This window comes from Monodon monoceros, unplaced genomic scaffold (assembly GCF_005190385.1).
Source record: "Monodon monoceros isolate NGI ecotype Baffin Bay Population unplaced genomic scaffold, NGI_Narwhal_1 Super_Scaffold_21, whole genome shotgun sequence".
Lineage (NCBI taxonomy): Eukaryota > Metazoa > Chordata > Mammalia > Artiodactyla > Monodontidae > Monodon > Monodon monoceros.
In genome coordinates, this window is record NW_021703778.1 from 52,614,566 (window position 1) to 52,637,702 (window position 23,137).

At 40.9% G+C, this 23,137-nt stretch overlaps 1 protein-coding gene across 3 annotated transcripts in view; it reads left to right on the forward strand.

The window, feature by feature from the left end:
* Positions 1 to 21,845, forward strand: part of GABRB3 (gamma-aminobutyric acid type A receptor beta3 subunit) — a 233,769-nt gene extending 211,924 nt beyond the window's left edge. Inside the window, exons 7-10 of one of the 3 annotated variants that reach the window (XM_029238264.1) lie at positions 2,734 to 2,886; positions 8,729 to 8,959; positions 11,604 to 11,623; positions 17,266 to 17,607. In XM_029238264.1, coding sequence (XP_029094097.1) covers positions 2,734 to 2,886; positions 8,729 to 8,959; positions 11,604 to 11,623; positions 17,266 to 17,607 — 746 coding nt within the window. Of the gene's footprint in view, positions 1 to 2,733; positions 2,887 to 8,728; positions 8,974 to 11,603; positions 11,624 to 17,265 lie in introns of all 3 variants that reach the window. The other 2 variants (XM_029238263.1, XM_029238261.1) reach the window with 2 other exon arrangements.
* The last annotated feature ends 1,292 nt before the right edge of the window (positions 21,846 to 23,137 follow it).

The window sequence follows — 23,137 nt, forward strand, 5'->3', positions numbered from 1 at the left end:
AATGTTATGTTTAATGCAGAGACATGGTGGAAAATAAAACTAATGTTAAATTGGGAAAACATTTTGGAGAAGCTAAAATTCCCAGATGACTATTTTAACCTTTATGTGAAGCCTTAGAAGTTGTTGAACACGGGATGACTGTGCTTGTGAAACATATGGGGCCAGGGACCCAGAGGTGTTAAAGCCCAGGCAGGGCTCTGACTTGGTTCATGGGCACATCATGTCTATGGACATGTCCATGTCCATGTCCATAGACATGGAATGTACTATAAAACAACAGAGTGTATCAAATCTATGTCAACAGAAGCTTTATTTCATAGAGGTGTTGGAAAACTTGGTTAGTTGTTTGTGGAACAAAAACCAACAACATGCATGTTCAAATTGCCAAACCTCAAAATAAGTTTGTGGTTAGCTCTCTATTGTGAACTTATCTAAACCTAAAAACAGGTTTTAAAAATCACAGGGAAAAAAATAAAATGGATAGACTCAACTACATAAAAAACTTGTTTTTATATGTCCCCCACTTTACCCTATTCAGGTTTTTAAACAAATAACTGGGAAAATGCTTGCAGAGGATACAAGCAAGTATTAGTATTAAAAGAACTTTAATGAATAGGTAAAAACAGTAAGAGGAACAAAAAATGGGAAAGATGAATGAATAGTGTAATTAGATTATAAAGTTAAAATCAGGGGAAAAACAAACATTTAGGAAGTGATCAATTAAAGAAAGTGATTGAAAGGACAAATTTTCCCAAGGAAATTAACAAAAGTTATTTTTAAGAAATATTATGGGGCTTCCCTGGTAGCACAGTGGTTGAGAGTTCGCCTGCCGATGCAGGGGACACGGGTTCATGCCCCGGCCCGGGAAGATCCCACATGCCGCGGAGCGGCTAGGCCCGTAAGCCATGGCCACTGAGCCTGCATGTACGGAGCCAGTGTTCCGCAACGGGAAAGACCACAACAGTGAGAGGCCCGCGTACCATAAAAAAAAAAAAAAGAAAAGAAAAGAAATATTATGCAGTATTGTTATGTTTACAAAATGAGATAGGCACTTCTATAAAGTACTCATAGTGGCATGTATGCTTGTGTGGTTCTTTTGCAAAGTAATTTGGGAATATGTATCAAAAGCCTTCAACCTTGGCTTAGCAATTCCTCTTTTGGCACATTCATCCTAAGGCAGTAAGTTTAAACATAATGAAAGGACTCTGCTCAAAGGTATCCCTAAGAATATTACTTACGTTTTGTAAAAATGGAAGTACCCTAAATTTATTGCAGTCAGGAAAATGTATTTATAAACTATAGAATGCATGTGTATGTATTTGATGGAAAATTAGGAGAACTTTAAAATTGTATTTATAAGTAATTTGTAATAAGGATGAAAGTGTTTATGCTATGGTGACAATACAATATATGCATTTGATCAGAGTTATATAAAAGAAACTATACACACACAGGCACATAAAAGATTGGAGGAAATTTCCAGATTGTCAGCTTTTAAATGCTGGGTCCATTAGGCGATTTCTTTTCTCCTTTATATAATTTGGCTGAAAATGTGGTTGATGCTAAAGTAAGAGCCTAGAGGTTAAAGTCTTTCATCTACTACGTAGAACAAACAGTCATACGAATGAATCAGACTGGAAAAGGTATAGAATATAGGGATAAAACCAGAAAGGGATGTGGAGTAAAGTCAGGAAAATGCATATACTTTGAGGCAGGAGGAGAACAGGAGCCTGTCAGGCTTGGAGTAGGAGGAAGACAAGAAAAGTGAGGCCTCCTGAAGCTTTGGGTGGAAGAATTTCAGGAACAGAGCACCACCCATGAGTGAAGGCAGGAGGGGAGGAGGCAAGGAAGTTGATGATTAGAGAAGGTTGACCTTCCAGCGACCTCAATTGAGTCCAGAAAATTAAGAGCTGAGAAGTTTGAAACTGATAAAGTGGGCTATTGAAATGGACAGGAGGAAATGGAAGCCACACTTGCCTTGCTCCAAGAAAAACAAAATCAAACAGAAAAGGCAAATATATAGCTATAGGTGGCATAAGCAGTGGGCTTTTTTCTCTGCACTGGCAGTGGTGGTGGGGTTCAAGGCTGTCTAAGTGGGATGTGCACATCAGGAGGTTAGCAGTGGGATTCAAATACAGGAAAGCAGACTGGGTGCTTCTCCTCAGCTCTCCTTGATGCCCTTCCTGTGGTTGGAGCAGAGCATCTCAGAGTATACTCCTGCCCTCTGTGCCTCTCCAGCTCTCGGGTGGGGGTCCCTGAGCTATCCCAGGTGTTCCAGGGTCAGTGCCTCAAACATCTGTGCACTGTTGCTCTAGATGGACTGACAGGGGATGACTGATAAAAAACCATTTTGCTCAGTAAAGCCTTGAGCCAAATCTCCCCTATCTACAATGGAGAAGAATGGGACCATTAGTTGAAAACTAAATGAGATATTTGGCACTATTCTGTGTTCTAAGCTAAAGCCTTCCCCCAAAGTTTTCTCAGGGACAGTTCTCAGCTGAGTATTTAACCTTAGAAGAGTATCCTCGTCATGACCTCATACATAGACTGAAAATCATTCCTCTCCCAAGTTCTTGATGGGTACCATTAGGCGCACGGAGGCAGATTGCATGGTTGTGGACCACCCCTCCGTTCTGGACTTTTCAAATGCATGCTGTTGACCCCTGGAAGTCAAAGCAAACTCTTTGTCTGCTGTGTCTGATCTCCAGTGTAACTCCTGTCTGTTTACCATAGGTGCCTACCCTCGGCTCTCACTGAGCTTTCGGTTGAAGAGAAACATTGGATACTTCATTCTCCAGACCTACATGCCCTCTATCCTAATTACAATTCTCTCATGGGTGTCCTTCTGGATCAATTATGATGCATCTGCGGCTAGAGTTGCCCTTGGTATGTGCTATTTTTAAATGATACCTAAAATGTAAAGTCACCATGTCATTACAATATTAAGGGAGTTCAAAGACTATAGTTCAACTACAATTTTTTGACATCATGACACCAATCTTGCCCATATAGTCACTTTTTATCTTGAAACACTAATTTCATGCATGATTCTCTTGATGTGTTAATTTAATTATAAGGCTCAAATGTGAATTTTCATGCCTATGAAAGGGAAAATATGCTTGCCGAATACTTGCATAATAAAACTATTTTTGACACTAATTTTAAGCAAGGATTAACATCTCCTGTTCAAAATTATTCTATGGCCCAGAAAGAAGACTTGATTAATTGTGTGCATTCTTTTTTAAGTCAGAAAAACAGTCAAATGTTATACCATATAATTGGAATTACACAAATTAATGAGCATTAAAATGTGACGTTAAATTCTGAGTGGTTCCCAAGAACTCTAGTGATCTCTTCTGGCCATTGGTCACTTGACAACTGGATTATTAGCTGATGTACAATATACATTATACGTTCCAGTATGATTTCTAATATTTTTTAATTATTAAGGGAAGGCTTATATTTTCAGAAAAATTATTTTCTACTGAACTAATTATTATGAAACTGCATGGACAAAATAATTATTTAAATACATTTTAGGTAAGTACTGAGCTTTTAGAGCTGAAGAGCAATTGTCCAGTTTATCCCTTCTTTGGGTAGGGTTGAATTTAATTCCTGGGAGTGAAGTCATCAATAATACCTTTCAAAATTGATGGGAAAGAATTACAACACATCTGCTGGTAGCCTGCAGAGAAGCATAAGAATTCAGGGATCTGCTTGTCCCTCTTTCTTACTTTTTCTATTTACCATCTCTTCCCAGGAATATAAGTTGCTTAGCATCATGCTTCCAGGAGAATGTGTGTACATGTGTGTAAGTGGACGTCTGGTTTAGACGCAAAGACAGGTGACTCTCACTGATTCAAGATTAGATTTCTTTTCTCATGAAATAACATTTAACAGTGACTTATTTTTTTTCTAATGAAATAACATTTAACAGTGACTTAAGAAACTTAGGTAGTTATCTCTAAAGTATTAGGTGAATGTAAAAACACTTTGAGCAGAATAAGGTATCAAAAAATCAGAAGTGCTGTTAGTCTATTTCTAATGGGCTTGGTAAAGGAAAAATCTCTCAAAAAAACCTTCAGGATTTTTTACCACCTGCAGAGGTTACCCTGTAACATCAGTCCTTTCTGTAGGTTTTGCCTTTTTTGTTATGTTACTAGATTGCCCTTTGTTAAACTATTTTCTCTTCTCACCTGGAAAATTCACAGCTAAAATGAATTTGCTAGGGCAGATCCAAATTTTGTGGAGCTGCTAGCTTATACAACTTCAGGAGCTCTCTTTAAGGGAAAGAATATTAAATACAGTATTTCCGGAACCCCTCCCGAGCCTGTAAGAGGCCTGTATTAGAGAAGATCAGAAGCTGAAGCTTCCTGAGCTTCCAGGGAATCTGCCTCAGAGAATCTGTTATTTTTGAGGTAATTAGAGAAATATGAGTACCAAAGAACCAGAATTATCTGGCATCATCAGAAGAGAGGTGTACTGAAAATGCAAATTTCTCAATTTTCTGGATGATCCAAATTCTATAGCTCCTAAATTGTAAACATCGTCTTCCACAATATTAAATAGATAATCTATCTGGAGTGGATTAGAGTCAACATAGCCTCATTACAGCGTATGAAAGTAGACTCCACTTTTTCTTGTCAACTCAGTATTGTTACTATAAACCTCAGTCATGCTTCTGGGATGTTTTCATGTTCATGAAAACATGAACATGCTTCATGTTTTGCTGGGACAGAGGAGTGGACTGTCCAGACTGGCTAAGGCGTTACCACTGGAGGTGTGCAGGTTCTGATGGATATCAGAAGTCTGGGAGGCAGAACTGAAGGCATTTGCCAGTGTTGGGGTGGACCTGAGGCCTGGAGGTCGAGAAGGCAGCTGGGATCTCCAGGCTGCAGTGTCTGGCCAGATTGATGTCCAGCAGGTCCCGCTCTCAGCGTGGGACCCCAGTCCTCTCACTCCTTGTCTCCCAGCTTCTGCATAAGACATGGTCTCTGAGCCTGGGCCTGCAGGACTTGGGAAGTGACAGCACGGCAACTCCAATTGGTTAAGGAAAAGTGTATCATCGGGTAATGAACCCTAAATAACAGCAACAACAACAACAATCATTAAGGCTGAAACTTACCAAATACTCAGGTTCTAAGTTCTGTGCAAGGTCATTGGAAAGTGGTTACCTGATCCATGGTGCAGAAGATCCATAGCATGATAGGCAGGGTTATCGTTCCCATTTTACAGAGAAGGGAATGAGGTGCAGAGAAGCTACATAACTGGTGCAAAGTCAGATAATATTAAGTGTCAGAAGAAAGATTTTAATCCAGTTTGTCTGACTTCAGGGCCCTTAACCACTACACGTGATTTCTACAGTGTCAATAGACAATACACAGAAGGGTTCTTTGGTCTATTACATTGTAAAAATGATGGATTTTTTTAAAAGCTCAGCAAGAATTATTATTAACCATTCTTATTAAGGAATCTCTCAGAACCTTTAAGATGCTAATGTGCTCAGTACCTCTTGGAGAGGATATGGCCATGGTTTGGGGGGCTTTGATTGGAGAACTCCCCCTCCCCCAGCTCACTTCATGTGTCTTGTCATGAACTACACCCTTTGAAATGTTTAGAGTGCTGTTTGCCTTCATCCTGAATGATTGCACAGTGGTGAGTTCTCCCCACTTCTAAATGAGGTCTGAGAGGTGTGGGTCTGCACAGAAGGGTGCTCAGTGAAGACCTCCTTGGCATGTCCCTCCAGCTCAGGGCACTGTTAGACCTGGAATTGTCAGGGGTTGTCTCCTCTGAGAAGGGAAACGCTGGTTCTTCACCCAGTTGTGCTGCACAGATGCTCTGTGTGCTTCAGAATCTTATGCCCAGGGTCTGACCCCCACATCCGTTGAACTGTTAGTGTTAGAAGCCGCCAGACTACAAAGTTGGGAGTTGTAATTACATGGTCATCCTCAAAAATCCTGAAGTCCACTTATCAGTGAATAATAGTATTGGTCCTTCTGAAAGTGAAAATTTACACTAAAATAATTTAAGTCACATTATTTAGGTCACAAAGAAGAAAAATTAAATATCTTTTGATTAAATGATATAAATTATATTTTTATTTCACAACCTTCTTTATAAATGCAGTTTTTCAAGCATAATATTTCCTTAATATAAATGAGAAATAATTTGAGGCTAATAGTTAGCAAGACAACAGCTTGGTAAATGTATGAAGAACACAGAAGGCACCACTCAGTCTCCCATTCTGCCTTTGGATGGGGTCCCCTTTAGAGATTAGAAGTTCAAAGAGAGCCTGCCGGATCTGGGTCTCCTGCCAAGAAACTGGAGGCTACCAGAAAATGTATTTTTCTGTGATGCTGATAATGATAACATCTGTTGTTGCGAGTGTTAACAATGCCAGTTACTGTTATCCCATCACCGTGGTGTTTAGACTTCACAACACATTTAGACAACAGTTGTGGACCTATCAAGTTCATTCAGGTCCTGCTGCTGGTACGTGGTGGAGCAGGGCTTTTGGCCTGCGCCATGTGGTTCTACTATCCAGGCCGTGAACCACCGCATCCACCACTCTCCACGGTTATCTTGATAGGAAGGAAAATGATACAAAGAATTAGAGAATGCATGGCCTTTCAAGCTAAGAGGTCATGTGATCCCAAGCTGGAAAGCCAGGGAACACTCACCACAAAACCTTACTCTTAAGGGACTCCTTGAGCTGGCACTGATGGGCCTGAAGCCAGCATCCTTGCCCATTTTCCTCGCCTTTGCCAGGCTGAGTTCTCGTTGACATGTGCTGGCCGTCCCTGTTTTGTGTTACTTTAGCCCATTTTCTGGGGACATCTACTGAGGCCTATGTTATACACATCCACTCAGAATAATCAACTGGAGAGCCAAAGCAACGACTAAAGCAGAGCACTTTCCAAAGTCCATTTGGAAAGAAAAAAATAAGTTGTGGCAACAACATTACAAAATTTTTGAATAATAGTGAGAACAGCTAATTTTGTAGCATCTGCATGGTGTTTTTGCACTTCTTTGTAAACTATAATTATCCCATTGCCATTTTCAAATCTTAAAAGTCCCCAGGTACACCTGAATTTTATGTTAAAGGCGAGTCTTAAAATATCCTGACATCTTTGACTTCCATATATTCATCGTCAGCTCTTGTTTGCAGTCAGACATGAAAATAGGTTCTCTGCTCCTCGCTTCCCTCATCTCCTGCTAACAGCTGCTCAGCATGTGTGGGATGGAAGCCTGGGCTCTCTTCCCTCTTCTCCAGGTGGTCACTAGTGAGGGGAGCCCTACACTCTGGCACTCATCCAAGGATGGGATGGGAGTCCAGAGGGCATCAGACTAAAACGCTTTACAAACCCAGCCCCTTCCCCGGAAAGTTGAGTGGGGGTCCAGTGGGGTCAGAGAAGTGGTCTGGTGGGACCATGTGTCTGGGTGGTCAGCCTCTTGGGCTTGCACTGCCTGCTGGTCTAGGGGACATCATTGGTTTTCTGGGTTACTACGGCTGAAGGACCATGGCTGAAGCTCTCACCTTGCAAGTCTCCTTGAGAGAAGTCCTCATGTGGCAATGACCCTCTCCTTTGGGTCCTGGAAGACACATGAGTAATCACATTCCATGGTACCAGTCAAATGGGTAGAAAAGAGTTGGCTCTTTGGAGCTGCCTTACTTTTTTGAGACTTCTTAATATTTCAAAAGTACTGTCTCAAAGAGAGCAAGTCAGCTGCAGTAATGCCCGTGCCACTGAGAAGTGAGTGATGCAGTTCATTCCCACACATGTAGCTTCATTCAGCTCAGCAGCTCTGGTCATGTCATGAGCCAATGGGTCCCCTGCTCTCTGTGGCTTCAAATCATCCCATATGGAATCTTTATACACCAAGAACATGCCCACTGCTATGGGAGAATTACAAAATATGGTCCTTACATGTTTTTAGAGACTAAACTGAGCTCCCTTAGAGAAAAATGGTATTATTCACCTGATACTATCTAAAGAATTCAAAATAATGACATTTAACAACAAAAAAAATACCAACAGAGATCTGGCCACTTGCCCCAGAGCATGGTAAGATCCTATACTTTGGGTAAAATCATTAGCCCTTGCCCACAGCCAACATGTGCTGCACAGCTTATTAGCCTCTTTCTTAGCTGGGGTGGGAAGTTGCTATGTGAGGTAATCTGTTCTCCGGAGCTACACTCGAACATTCCCTCTCTGAGCTAAGGACTGGTTCCCGTCCTTAGCAGCTTTAAGTCATTGCCTCATTCCCCTTGCTTTAAGGCCTTGTGGTAAGAATCATTTTCTTCACTAGTGGCCTCACATGGCCTTCCTAGATTCCCCAGATTCATTTTCTTCCCAGAAACTTCTCACCCAGACACTTAGTGTTTTATGATAAATTCCGGGTTTATTTTCATTTCTTACAGCTTTCATGCAGGGCAGCCTCTGCCTTGTCCCCAACCCCTCTCCATCCACCTCCGTCCACGGGCCAGGTGCAGTGGGAGGCGCCTCCCAGGTGGCGCGGGGAGGGAAGAGATGTTAACTCCCCAGCCTGAGATGTGACCTGCCGCGCAAACTGTGTGTTCTATATTCTGTTGTGTTTCGATCACCCAACAATATTCAACCGTGATTTTCAACTACTTCACACTGTTTGAGAAAATAAAGCAGGAAAGTGAAAAGTGAGGAACTGAGCGGTGGACCTGCAGCCTCTCACGCTCCCATTTCTTTTACAGGGATCACCACCGTGCTGACCATGACGACCATCAACACACATCTTCGGGAGACGTTGCCCAAAATCCCCTATGTCAAAGCCATTGACATGTACCTCATGGGCTGCTTTGTCTTTGTGTTTCTGGCCCTTCTGGAGTATGCCTTTGTCAACTACATTTTCTTTGGAAGAGGCCCTCAAAGGCAGAAGAAGCTTGCGGAAAAGACCGCCAAGGCAAAGAATGACCGTTCAAAGGGTGACAGCAACCGGGTAGGCCTCTCGGCCTCGGCCGCCCCCACTCTGCCTTTCCCAGACCTGCAGACGCCGCGGCATCACGGCCTTTGAGTAGGAGTGATGCAGGCTTGTTGATTGTAGCCTGAAAGGTGGCGTCTGCAAGTCACTGAGTTTTATAGAAAAGCAAAATTGGTGCAGAAACTGGAGAAGCCAAAAGCGTGCCAGTTTCCTGTGAAAAGAAAAGGAAAGATATAGGAATGAATGGATCTCTGGGGTGTGGGGCCCAATCTTGACAGTCAAAAGCATTTTCAACAATGTTGCAGTTTTCCTTCAGTGATCAAATTACAAATGTGATAGCCAGCATGCTGTTGTTCTTTGCACGGTGTGGACAGCCCCCTCTCTCATCTGCCCTGGTTCAGGGTCCCTAGTGCAGGGCAGGAGCAGTGCACTGTCCCAGGGCTCTCGTGCATCTGCCCTGGCCCAGCCCTGCTGGCTGTGTTCTGCAAAATGCCAGGCAAGCGGCCCAGGACAGCAGCGGCCAATCAGGGAGCTGCTCTAGGACCCATGGGCTCTGAACCCAGAGAGGGGGCACCAATCAGGTCCCTCTCCAGCCCCCCTCATCTCACGCTTACATCCTTCCAATTACAAAGTTTGCAGTTAGATGTCATTTCGGTTTATTTTTTTAATAAAAGGAATATGTTATTGCAATTATAAATACTATTTTAGTGAAAGCACATTGTCGTTTCCATAAAATTTTTATCTTTATCCTTTTACCTCTTGCATCCCTTCAAGTCCTCAAAAATAGACCTCCACCCGTTTACATACTGGGCTTGTTGCTATATTTCTTCACTTTTAAATTCTTCTTACTAAACATACTTATTTCTCAAGCTCGTGAAGTTTCCTTGTTCTTTCTGGTGCTCTTGGTGCATTGCCGGCCCAAGCCTCTCCCAGGGGTGCAGAAGCTCCCTGGAGGAGTGCTGTGCCTGTGGCCCACCAGTGGCCCAGAATAGGTCCCTGGATGTTCATGAATGAGTGAAGGTAAATGGCTGTAAATGGCTCCTATCCTTTCAGCAACACATAAATAGACTTGGTCAGAGAAACTAGGATCTGTGAATAAAATCAGGCTTCCACAGGCAACATGACCCTGAATTTCTTACTGGAAACTATACTTAGCACCATACTGGTGTGTTTCTAAATTAGTCCACATCCTATTATGCATACACAGTATACTTTAGTAATACTGTTTCCAAGGAAACTAGAATTCATCACATCATTATTTTTTCCATTACACAGACACGCAGACACATACAATGCTGTTTTTCCAAATTCCCTCATAATTTAAACAGATTTAAATTTTATTTCCTTTCTTCTAAATGACACTCTTTAGAAAGGTTAAATTGTTTTGCTACAGAAATATCTTTTTGAGTGTGAAGCTTAAAATTTAAAACAAAAGGAAACAAAATCCCCCAAATCTCTAAATCCACAGACGAAATTAAGCAGAATGTAGAAATAATATATTATAAATCAGATGCAGAGGAAAATTCATGAGTCCATTTTTACTGTTTGCTTTTCTGAAAATTTGTTTCTGTTTTCCCAACAGTTTTCTTAAAGCCTTTGCATGTTCATATTTTTAAAAATCTGTAATTGTAGACATCAGCTCAGACATACAAATGCATGTATGCTAGTTTTAAATGCATATTTGATGCTCTTAAAGGTACGCATTAAAAGCTGTTGCTGACTAGATGGCAAACAGGCACATGAAAAGATGCTCAACATCACTAATTATTAGAGAAACACAAATCAAAACTACGAGTTATCACCTCATACTGGTCAGAATGTCCATCGTCAAAAAATCTACAAACAACAAATGCTGGAGAGGGTGTGGAGAAAAGGGAACCCTGCTACACTGTTAGTGGGAATGTAAATTGGTACAGCCACTATGATGAACAGTATGGAGGTTCCTTAAGAAACCAAAAATAGAGTTACCATATGATTCTGCAATCCCACTCCTGGGCATATATTTGGAAAAGATGAAAACTCTAATTCGAAAAGATACATGCACCCAAGTGTTCATAGCAGCTATATTCACAATGGCCAAAACATGAAAACAACCCAAGTGCCCGTCGACAGATGAATGGATAAAGATGTGGTACATATATACAATGCAATATTACTCAGTCATAAAAAAGAATGAAATAATGCCATTTGCAGCAACATGGATGGACCCAAGAGTATCATACTAAGTGAAGTAAATCAAACAGATAAAGTCAAATATCATATCATTTATATGTGGAATCTAAAAAAAAAAGATGATAAAATGATCATATTTCCAAAATAGAAATAGACTCACAAACATAGAAAAGAAACATACGGATACCAAAGGGGAAAGTGGGGGGAGGGATAAATCGGGAATTTGGGATTAACAGATACACACTAATATATGTAAAATAGATAAACCACCAGGACCCTGTATAGCACAGGGAACTATATTCAATAGCTTGTAATAACATATAATGGAAAAGAGTGTATGTATATACATATATATGTGTATATATATATAAAACTGAATCACTTCGCTATATAACTGAAACATTGTAAATCAACTGTACTTCAATTTTAAAATATTGTTGCTGACCACACCTAAGAATTTAGTGATAATTTTAAAGTAGAAATGCACCTCCCAAAAGTTCATATCAAATGATCCGAATGAATTAAAAGAAAGTAAAGAATAAAAAATTTAATGCAAAACAGAAATGGCACTATGCACAGGCCAACAGTTTCAAGAGTTCTTTGTAATTATAATTATTCACTCATTCATTTTCAGTGATATCTCTTGGGATTGTTTATCAGTATGGCCAGCAATGGCCTCAAGGAGCCCCTCTGTCATAGTTGGGAGCCAAGAGGCTCGGGGGCTGAAGCTTTTCTTGGGCTGATGGACACTGGGTGACAGCAAGGACTTGTACTGTCATTGTCTTTGCTTGTGTCCTGTGAGAGATCTCAGGGTGGTGTCCTCAGGGGCTCTGCAGGCCACCAACGTGACCATGACGCTATTGAACCTAATGTCAGACCATGAGTAGATTTTCCTTAAATTTAGTGATTGAACTCTATTTTAACTTAGTGGCAGTGTTCACATAGTCAGTTTATCCTCAGATCAGTGGTGCAGTGAAAATCCTGACCTTAATTTATTTGTGCTTAACCTCTGTTTGTTCCTGAGTTTTTCTATACCCAAGAGTTAGTCTTTGGTTGTAATGCATGTATTATGGTTACAAGCCTTGTGATATTTTGCAAGTTGACCAAATGGTATTTGAATTTCATGAAATGGCAGAAAGTCTTGCCAAGGAATCAGAGCTGCAGGCTTGACATCATTCCTCTTACTAAAGAGCAAGATTTCATTTCTCACATGATAAATAGTTCCTTATTTTCCTGAAACTAGAGTATTTTACTCATTTTGAAGATTGAAGGTTAGTAGAGAATGAGACGTCAACAGTGTGCCAATCTGGTGACAGATTCTTGGAAAAAGTGAAAATCCCTCTAGGATACATTCCACATGAGATGTTTTTCATCTCTGAATGTTTCTGCCTGTCCAGGTTTTGAAGTGGGAAGAAAAACTACATTGAAATCAATGAATCTAATTATAGTAGATATGAGACAAACTCCTCAAAATAAGTAGTATTCATGAAATGCTTCAGAAATTACAAGTCATCACTGTCATTCTATACAGGACATTTTTACAATCCCATCTGTTTTAAGATTTAAATTCTAGATGATAGGAAAACATTAGCATCTCTTCTGGAAATATTTGTTTAAAATGTTTGGTTTCTAAGATTTAAAAGATTTTAGTAACCCTTTAATTCTTGCAGAAAAAAAATACCTTCTAGTAGTTTCAGTGTAAATTTTCTACACACTGGTTCACGTTTAAATGAAAATTATGCAAATGTAAAACTATGTCAAAAGCAGCCAAACTAATTTACTCTAAATTCTTATTAATTCCATGTATATGTTCAAGTTCCTTTTGACATGATTGTTCCATTGTAGCTGTTCACCCCACTCTGAAATGGAGCGATGCAACCGTATTGGTTCTCAAACAGCTTTGAGGCAGCCACAGGTGTCAGATAACCCTGGCACCCCAACTTTGTAAACATTGACAACATCAGGTTCGGCTTCCCTCAGGGTGGGTTTCCTTCACTGGAATCCAAGAGTGCAGACTTAGACCCACCCTCCGAAGTTCTTTTCCAAATGCACAAAACTGGCCACAAGTGATAAAGGAAGACAGGATACTGATTCGTACAGATTTGTCATTAAATCTTGAAAAATCAACTCAGCATCCAGTTGACCTTACTTCTTATGTTTTTTTCACTCTGCCTATGCGCTTCCTGAAATCACCATACACCTTATTATCTCTTTGCCTTTGATTCCCTCTTCCCAGAATCCCTCTCTTTTTTGTCCACATCTTCCCCTCCTTCAAGACCTAACCCAGATGCTCTTCTCTATGATGTTTTCCTGATTTTGTCTACCACTTGTTCCCATCCTGCCTCTGACAATCCCCACTCCAAGCAGGTGGTCTTGTCCCTGTTCTTCTAACCTCCAGGGCACATGCTCTGTGCTTCGGAGATAGATAGCAGGTCACATTTCATGTGGCCACTGTGCCTTCTGTCCTAGACAGCATCCCATTCTTTGCATCTACCAAAAGGTGCACACTGGGGCTGGATGTGGTAAGTGCTCAGGGAATGTGTGTCCATGAATGAGTAGTGTTTGTCATCTGGTTCCACTGAAGCCACGTGTTTTCTCATTCTTCTAGTGGGAAGGGGGGGGAAGGTTCATAAATGTACCTTTTGTTTTTTCTATTTAGAACTATATCTTTTTAAAAAAATTTTATTGACGTATAGTTGATTTACAATATCGTGTAAGTTTCAGGTATACTGTACAGTGATTCAGTTATACATGCAAATATGAATGTATACATACATAAGAATCTTTTCCAGATTCTTTTCCCTTATAGGTTATTACTTCACGCTACTATGTATAAAATTAAAGCCAGGTGAAATTCTGCGTCATTAGAACCATCAAAGTTCTACCTAATAAACGTATCACAGAATACTCCTTTCCTTCTTTAATAGTAGACATTCCTTTATTGGTGTTTTGTTCTACAAAGTCATTCATCACAATCCCCTAGATTTTGATAAAAGGAGATTTGCATATGGCATTTTTGATAACTAGAACAGAGATGGAATTGTTGGCATGTATTTTAAAATGTGCTTTAAGGGCAATAGGCAGTACCTTCTAAAATGCATTTGCTGATTATTTGAAGCTCTCACCTGTTCCACCCCTTGAGGGCAAGGACCTTCTCTTACTCCTCCGTGCATTTCAGTAAAGGCCAGCTAATCTGCCCATCACCCTCACCTCCTTGTTGCCTTAGGGCCAACTGCCCACAACTTCCGAAGCAGGTCCAGACCACCCCCTTCTTAGGGAAGGTGATGTCTTCTGGTGGCCCCAGCACATCCCCAGTTCCTAGGTGGTTTCTACGGAGGACATGCTACTGCCCAGTCCCTTGCTGGCCTTTCCTTTGCTGTCTCCTCCTGTTTCAGCCACACCTTCATTTACCTGTTGGGCTGCTCCTCCCACATGACTCAGCTCCAAACCACCAGATGGATGCCTCACTGATCCCCCAAACAGGAAAATAGACTTTTTTGTTGTAAGGATTTTACTGCCAATCATTCCAGGGAGAGATGATGAAAAGAACAGATACAGAACACAAGTCCTTACAAAGGTCTACTATTCCTGGTACTTTTGAGATACAAGCCCCATTAGAATTTTAACCTCCATTTTAGAATAAAAAAATAATAAAACTTTAATTTTCTTCTGGCAGTGCTCTGCTTCTTCCCCAAGAATGGGTCTCCATGAAAAGCCTTCTCCCTAATACGAATGGTATCTTGGTCTATTCGTGTCTCCCGGCACCCCCAGGTGGGCTGTCTTCCATTCTCAGGAGACCGTAGACCACAGTCCATCCCACCTTGGCCCTTCTCACTCATCATGCAGGAACACGGAGCCCAACCCAGGCTAACATGGGCCAGCTGCTGCACCCTGAGTCCACATTGCGAGTATTTCTTCAGGGAGCTCAGGAAGGGCCAGGAGGCTGGGTGGGAGTAGGGTGATGAGTAACTCTCTCTCCACTCCTTTCTCACCTTCTTAACTGCAGAGATGCAGAAATGACCAGGTGGTGGTGAAGCATCACTGAGTGTCCTGCGTGGTCTAGAGGAAATGCTGGGATGGGTTTCAGTGGCTGGCGGGGAGCAGTTACCACCTCCTGGCATTTCGCTCCCAGACTGCCCTCAAGGAACAGAGACCAGTGCAGTGCACACCAACTAGGGTCTGTCTCTTCACTTTCTACCTTCAAATCCATCTTTTATTCTTTATTCTGCCACTTAAGTTGGGTTTCAGAAATGTGTCACTATTTCACTTAGAAATCACTTTTATTTCTCATTACCTAAAGGGTAAAGGTGAAATTCCTTTAATGGCTTGACTCTCATCTGCTTGCCATTCACCACCAGGTTTTCTTTCCTGTAATGATAAGGTGATAGGTAGATGCTGACAGGGATGAGAATGACAGTCACCTCCTCTATCTCCAGCTGAGCATGGGCCAGGAGTTGAGCATGTGCATCCATTCTCTCCAGGATTTGAGTCCCACTAGTTTGTCCATCTCAAAATACTTCAGCCACTCTTCAAGGCTTTGTATGTATGTTTTTCTGGCTTTTTGCCTGAGAAATTTCTACTCATTCTTGAGGCCCAGTTCAAATTCATCACCCCTCTGAAATCTTCCCTTTTGTGTCCTATAGTAGTTTTGATTACAGCCACACAAACTTAACACTTAAAACAACACCCAAATGTTATCCCACAGTTGGGTCAGTCAGAAGTCTGGGTATAGTGGGGCCAGCTCAGTGGGTACCATGGTTCCTTGTGGTTGTAGAACTGAGGTCCCCGTTGCCTTGCTGGCTGTTGGCCAGGGCCCATCTTTTCTCCTAGAGGCTGCCCCTTTCTTCTCAGGCCTTCCCTGAAGTTCTCAATCAAGGGTGAATCCAGTCCTCACGCTTCAAATTCTCCTGGCTTTCAATTTCTGCCACATCTTTCAGACGTTCTCTTCTGCTTCGAGCTGGAGAAAGTTCTCTGCTTTTAAGGTCTCATGTGATTAGATTGGGCCCACTTGGATAATCTAGGCTACTCTCTCTATTTTAAGGTCCATGACCTTAATTATGTTTGCAAAGTCCCTTTTGCATAACATACTCAAAGGTCTAAGGAGAAAGGGGTGACATCCTGATGACCACACCTTTCCTTCCCCAAGCATAATTGAGTGGTATTCTCAAACCAAGGGGGGGCGGGGGGGGCACCTCTGAGTCTTTTTTTGTGCCTTTGTGCCAGAGCCTGAGTGGCCCAGGGATGTTGGCAGCCCTTCCTGTGTCTAGACAACCTTGGTGTCTGGGGCCATCCTACCTGCAGTCCAAGCACCACTCAGAGATCTGCACGGACCCCTACTCTTCGTGTTGGGAGTCTTCTCTCCCAACCTCACCTCCTGTACATCTACCTTAAGGCCTAGCTTCAGGCATGCTCCATGAAAGTTTAGTGGCAGACCAAAAAGTAAAATGGACCATTGGCGTCATCATGAAAGGTCTGAAGTGGTATTTAGCACAGAATAAAATGTTATTTTAAAGTTTGGCTCCAATGTAAGAAAGGACTTTAGCCTATCTTAAATATAGCTCTTAAAAAGGAGGTCTCCTGCCAGGAGTGGAATTGAGTGGGGATATTGTATTTGGGTGGGGGTCTTTATCTAATCCACCAAGGTCATTAGGTGTGTCCATTCATCACAGTACTCGCTTGTTTCTTCATGGTAATTTGGATATTTTTGTACCATCAGAAAAGGAGACAAATCAACTTCCAAAGAAGAATGGGAGAGTATAGTTTCTATCCAGTGTATAGTTGTGAAAAATGGTTATAATACCTGTTAACATCTTGAAAGACATTTGTACTTTAATCTTGTCTTCAATAAGGACTTGTACCCATAATGTGGAATTTCAGTTTGAAAAGGGCCCCCTTATTTTATCTAATTTTCTACATGAGAATTTTTAAATCAAGGAAATCAAAACTCTAACCTGCAGTTAAGCCCACAAAATGACACTTTCCACTAAACTAGAGTGCTGGCTTTGACAGATGTGCAATTTCTCATACTATATGTGACATGGCTGCATGACGTAAGTCTGTCCTGGGTTTGTATGTAGAAATTAGGTTTATTGGCATGCTATGCTAGCTGTCTAACAATGTGTGTTTTCTTCCAATTAGGTGGATGCTCATGGAAATATTCTGTTAACATCGCTAGAGGTTCACAATGAAATGAATGAGGTCACAGGTGGCATTGGTGATACCAGGAATTCAGCAATATCCTTTGACAACTCAGGAATCCAGTACAGGAAACAGAGCATGCCTCGGGAAGGGCATGGGCGACACATGGGGGACAGAAGCATCCCGCACAAGAAGACCCATCTACGGAGGAGGTCTTCACAGCTCAAAATTAAAATCCCTGATCTAACCGATGTGAATGCCATAGACAGATGGTCCCGGATCGTGTTTCCATTCACTTTTTCTCTTTTCAACTTAGTTTACTGGCTGTACTATGTTAACTGAGTGACTGTACTTGATTTTTCAAAGACTTCATTTAACACTGAGTGAAATATTACTCTGCCTGTCAAGTTTTTATACCTGTACACACACAGACACACACACACAGACACACACATATATACATACGCAATTGTATATATATGTGAACTTTCTCAGCATATATATAAAATACACGTGTATATGAGGATGTATGTATATATGTTTATACACACAGGTGTAAGTACCCATGTGTATGTCAAACAAATACACATACATATATACATTTTGCAGCTATGGACAATTTAACACAGGATGCATATTAAAGAAAGTCATAGTTTTTTCTTTTTTAATTGAAAGGGACAAGCATCGTCTAAATATTATGCCTTGAGAATGAGGGCGCGAAACACAATATCATCCCAAAATGTGTCTTTTACTATCATTAGTTAGATGTTTTAGTTTAAAAATCAGGAAGAAACTTAGTTATTCTTCGAAAACTCATACAGTGGTATTGCTAGTTTAAAACCAGTCACACTTCATACCCTCTCTTTCAGTTTATTAAGTGAAGGCTTTTTGGCTTTCTTGGCAATGGGATTTGTTTTTGTGGGGCAGACTTTTTCTGTACGGTTCCATGGGTGGGGTGAGCCTCTGGTATGCGCTCACCTGTTTCTTAAACATAGGTAGAGCCCACATTGATGTCTGCACGTCCATCTTTTGAAAGCCCATCGGGGATGGATGGCATCTCATTGTAAGTACTCTGCTGTACAGTGTATTTCTCTGCTCACTTGGAGTGGATCCAGCTTCCGCATCATGTGGGACACGGCAGCACATTTTGGCAAAGTTGAGTTGACATTTCAGTCAGTGAACACGTGCTCTACATCTCTTATGGATTTCTAGGCCTGGTATCTAACGGAAAGCTTAGACGTCTCAGGTTATTTGTTACTCTAAAGTAAAACCATCTAGGATGAATTTCCCCCTTGTCTTTAAGTTATCAATCACTCATAACATTGTATGTTAATATCAAATATATTTGCATAATATGCATATATATGTATATTTACCAAGATTTTCTTTCTTACTCTTGCTATCATGGCAGCATGCGATGTCATATTTTCTTTCTGTGATGTAACTACTTTCTGTTCTCTAGAATTAAGATCGAAACGAAAAACATTTCTGTTCAATTTCAGAAACCAAGAAACATCCTCATGCCTTTATTTCTATATCTGACATATTTCACAAGCACATCCAACTACTCCTAGTGTAACTAGGATGCTGCAGGAACACGACCAGTCCACACCATGCATCACCCAGGGACCCATGACCGTTCTCTTGAGGCAAAGGAGAGCAACATGACAACAAACACAGTCACTTTTGGTTCCTTCCGATCCACAGCCTCATCAGTATTTGGACTTTTTAAAGCTCGTAGAAACAAGACAAGGTGCACCGGTTTCATAGATGCAACCTTAACTTACTATTTAGATGAGATCTTTCTAAAGAAAAAAAAAGAGATGATATATTTTTTGTAAACAATATTTCTATCACAGGCATCCATAAACTGAAATGACTACAGTTGTGCAAACAGATGTCACAGTGAAGTTAAGCATTTGGAGAAACAAAAAAGCAAAATATTCAGGAAAGAACTGCTAAATTAATACTTTATCCCAAAATGCCACATATGCCTCACCCTCTCTGTTCTATCCAAAACCAATGACCAGAGTCTCGCCCAGTATTCTCAGAGCTGACCCCAGTTTTCCCCACTGGTAGGGGTACCACCCTCCTTGCAGGTGTATGTGCTGTGGGCTATCCCCAGGAGCTGACCACTACTTGATTTACCTTGGTGGCTGATGACAACCTTTAATTTGTAAGAGTTTGTAACAGGTCAAACCCACCATCAGGTAGTACACAGACCACAAAGTCTCATGCTAGAAGCAGTGACCAATTTTTATACCCTTTCCCCTCTTTCATTCTTATCTTTCTTCAGCATCTTCTCCCAACCACTGCTCTCTGGTTTTACTTTTATCTGGAGACTAGCCAGTGACTTCTTGTTCCTTGGCTTTTTTCTGACAATTTTTTTTCATGGGTAACAATGGGGGAATCCTAAAAGTTAAACAGATTGGGCAAAACCTTGTAAGTGGCCTTATCATTGTTAACATGTTAAAGAAAAAAAAAAAAAGGACATTGTGAAGACCTTATCCCTTTCAATACTTCAGGTATCTTCTTCTGTATCAGTGATTCAAGGAGTGAGCTCCACATGCAGAAGAGGGACCCCAAAATGCAAATGAACATGGACAAAAGTGTCAACGGTTGATTTAAATGTACAATTTATATATTCAGAACTGTGACATTAATTCTTTCTGGGAGAAAAGTGATTCAAAATGTTTTTGATGCATAGTTAAGGTACCCAACTGTCAAAAGCAGAGACCCCGTGGGGCTCAGAAGAACTGCAGTCTACGTCCCAAGATTTTCTGGATATAAATTTGCATGGTATAGTCATAATAGCTTTTGAGCTTTTTATATGCATTTGGCACCGAGACTGGGATCCACAACTTTGTAGACACTGCAATGACGTTAAACATAATAGCTATACTATAAATAGTGTTTGTAACTACACACACACGCGTGCACACACACACAATTACATATATTCTGTAAAAAAAAAAAAAACTTTTTGAGATCCTTGGGTATGTGTTTGCTTTACTCCATTTTAGAAGAAAACCACTCTTCTTCTAATAAAATTATTTTATAGCTTCTCCATTTTTAAAAGCTGTGAGAAATGTTGAGAAGCAGAACTCTGTGCTGCCAGAAGAGAGTCGAGGTTGGCTCTCTGTTCTATTACGATGCCCTTTCATTACTGCACAGCAGTTCCTGGAGCCAGTGAGTGTGGTGTATTGATGAATCTGAACGCGGACCCCTGGCATAATGTGAGGTGGTTGTTACCCTCGTCCAGACCTCTTGAGTAAGGAGAGAAAAGTTGAAATTGGAATCTAATGGTATCTCTCAACAACTGAACGTAATAAAAAGTTGATTTTCTACATAGCCCTGTCTTTCCAAAATGCTTCACAGGGGCTCAAAGCATACAGAAGAATCTTGTTATGAGTTTGTTATTACCCATATTCGAATATAAGTATATTCAAGACAATCCCAGAGCCCTACTACATAAAATCCCGACAGAGAAGGATGGATAACACAGAGTAATCTTTAAAACAAGTATTGTTCTTGTTCACCAGCCCCAGGACTGTAGGGGGTTTCACTGTCTATACCATGACCCACTTGTTTTCCTCTGATCTGAGTGACCTCAGTGTATATCATGATAATGTTCCTGTCCCATGTATATGTGTAGTACCATGTGTTTCTAGTGCCAGCACCCAGAACTTTGGACATGTTCAGTCGTTGACATCAAGACACTTCTCACTGTCCAGCTATGGGATTAATGTTTTCACCAAGGAGATCATCCTCTCAGAGGTGATGCCAAGCACGTGGGGACTGGTTTTAAGGGGACAGGCATACTGCAGCTGGAGGTGTTCATTTTCAGCATCTCATAGATAATCCCATTGGTGTTTGTCCCACAATAGTGTCTTCTAAAAAAGAGGATGTGTCCAACTTTGAATCTCGTGGCTTGAAATGATAAACCATCCCATAATTCTTAATTTAGCTCTCCATCTGAAAACCAGTTCATATTTAGGGCCATTTTAATGTAAGCAAAACTGAACAATCAGTGAAATATTTTGTTACTTGTGGAATAGAGTCCAGCTCTCACCTTACATGAGCTATTGGCCAGGGCAACATTGAATCGTGGAGCAAAGAGCTGCCCAGGTGGATTAAATTTTCCCAGGACACAACTAGTGTGCCTTGGATTGATTATTACCTCTTCTACTGCATTGAAAGGTGCCATGTTTTCCTGAAATTCCCAGCACCTGGGTAAATAGCAACCTCCCAGAGAGTGACTCATGTACCATGCCTCTCCCTAGGGCAAGCCCCAGAAACAATTTTGTCATTCTTGTCTCATATTTCTACTTCATGAGTCAGTGAGTGTGTTCAAGGTAAGTACAGGATTGTTCTAATAGGAATAGGCGATTGCTGTCATGATCAATTCCCGCATTGATTTCATTTCATTGTAAAGATCAATTAAAACCCAACTTTGCTTAAGCACATTGATGTAATTTTTTTGGTATTATTTGACATGAAAAAAACAGCAAAACTGAGTGATAGATACAATATGAAACTTGTTGATGAATGACTTCAAATTTATTAAAAAAGGACTGACTTCAATGTGAAGGGTGATTTTTTTCCCCTTGTCTATTTTCAAACTAGTGTGGTTATTTTAATTCTAGGTATTTTTAGTCATACATTCCCATTTCAATTATGCTGAAAGTAAAAAGAAATAAGCTCAAAACTGACTGTATGAGACCAATTTGAACCATGACATTTTTTTAAAATTGTGATTTATTCTGAACATCAAAGGACAACTAGACACACAGATCCACCTTGCTCCTCTCTTCAAAAAAGTGATTTCAGAGAGAATTATTTCTATATTAAAGGCCAGGAAACTAACCTACCAATAAGCTCTGGCACAGGTGGTGTTGGTCCCTACTCTTTAGCTTTTCAGGACTAAAAAGCAATTTCCCTTGTTTCCTCTCCAGTGGGAGAGTAACAAGCAATGTCTCTGAGTGAGTGAGTGAATGAACGAAGATGCTCAGACACCTCAAACCATACAGAACTTTTACTGACACACATTTCTAGGCCCCTGAAATGCTGCTGGCTCACATGTATATGCTATATATAAAAGGAAAGTGTCCCACAGCCAGCTAGGGTTTAATAGAGGCTTAGCTTCCAATGTGCCTACTCTAAACAAAATAATACAGTCTTTGGTAATTCTTTACATGCCACATTTTCTAACCTATGGACAAGTTTTTTACCTCCCTCGTCTACTTTGGGACGCTGACATGGACATATTTCACACTAATTCTCTGTCTAGGACTGGCACTTCACAGTAGGGACATTTCTCACTTCATTAGGCTACAACACTATTCATTCAGATGCCAAGTTTAAATTACCAATAACTGCAGAAAAAAGGATTTTTGAATTTTGATCAAATTTCTTAAAGTTTCTTTTAAAAGCATCTCACTTTTGGTTGAAAAAGAAAGCCTCACTGAATGCAAGGTCCACCCAGAATCCACTTACTCCTGGTCCACGTGGCTGCCATGGGCCACGTACACATTTGGCACCATTTCACAATTCTTTCTTACCTCCTCTTACCAGCTTCTAAAGGAGAGGGAATGTCAACTCTCCTTTGAATGGGAAAACTCTTCTTCAGGGAAGATTAACTCTTTGGAACCTGTGACATTTGGCCCCTTATAGGAATAAAGCAGCAATGGTTATCGATTGAGGCACTCCTGGTATTAGAGGGACTCACATTCCATGGCCCTTGCCTTTTATATAAATAGGTTCCACTTAGAATCCATAGGCAAGCAATGTAAAGGGAACCTGTAAGAAAAATGCAGTCCACAAAAATGGCTGACTTTAAAAGACGTCTGCTGCAGGTGTGGGTGTGGGTGTA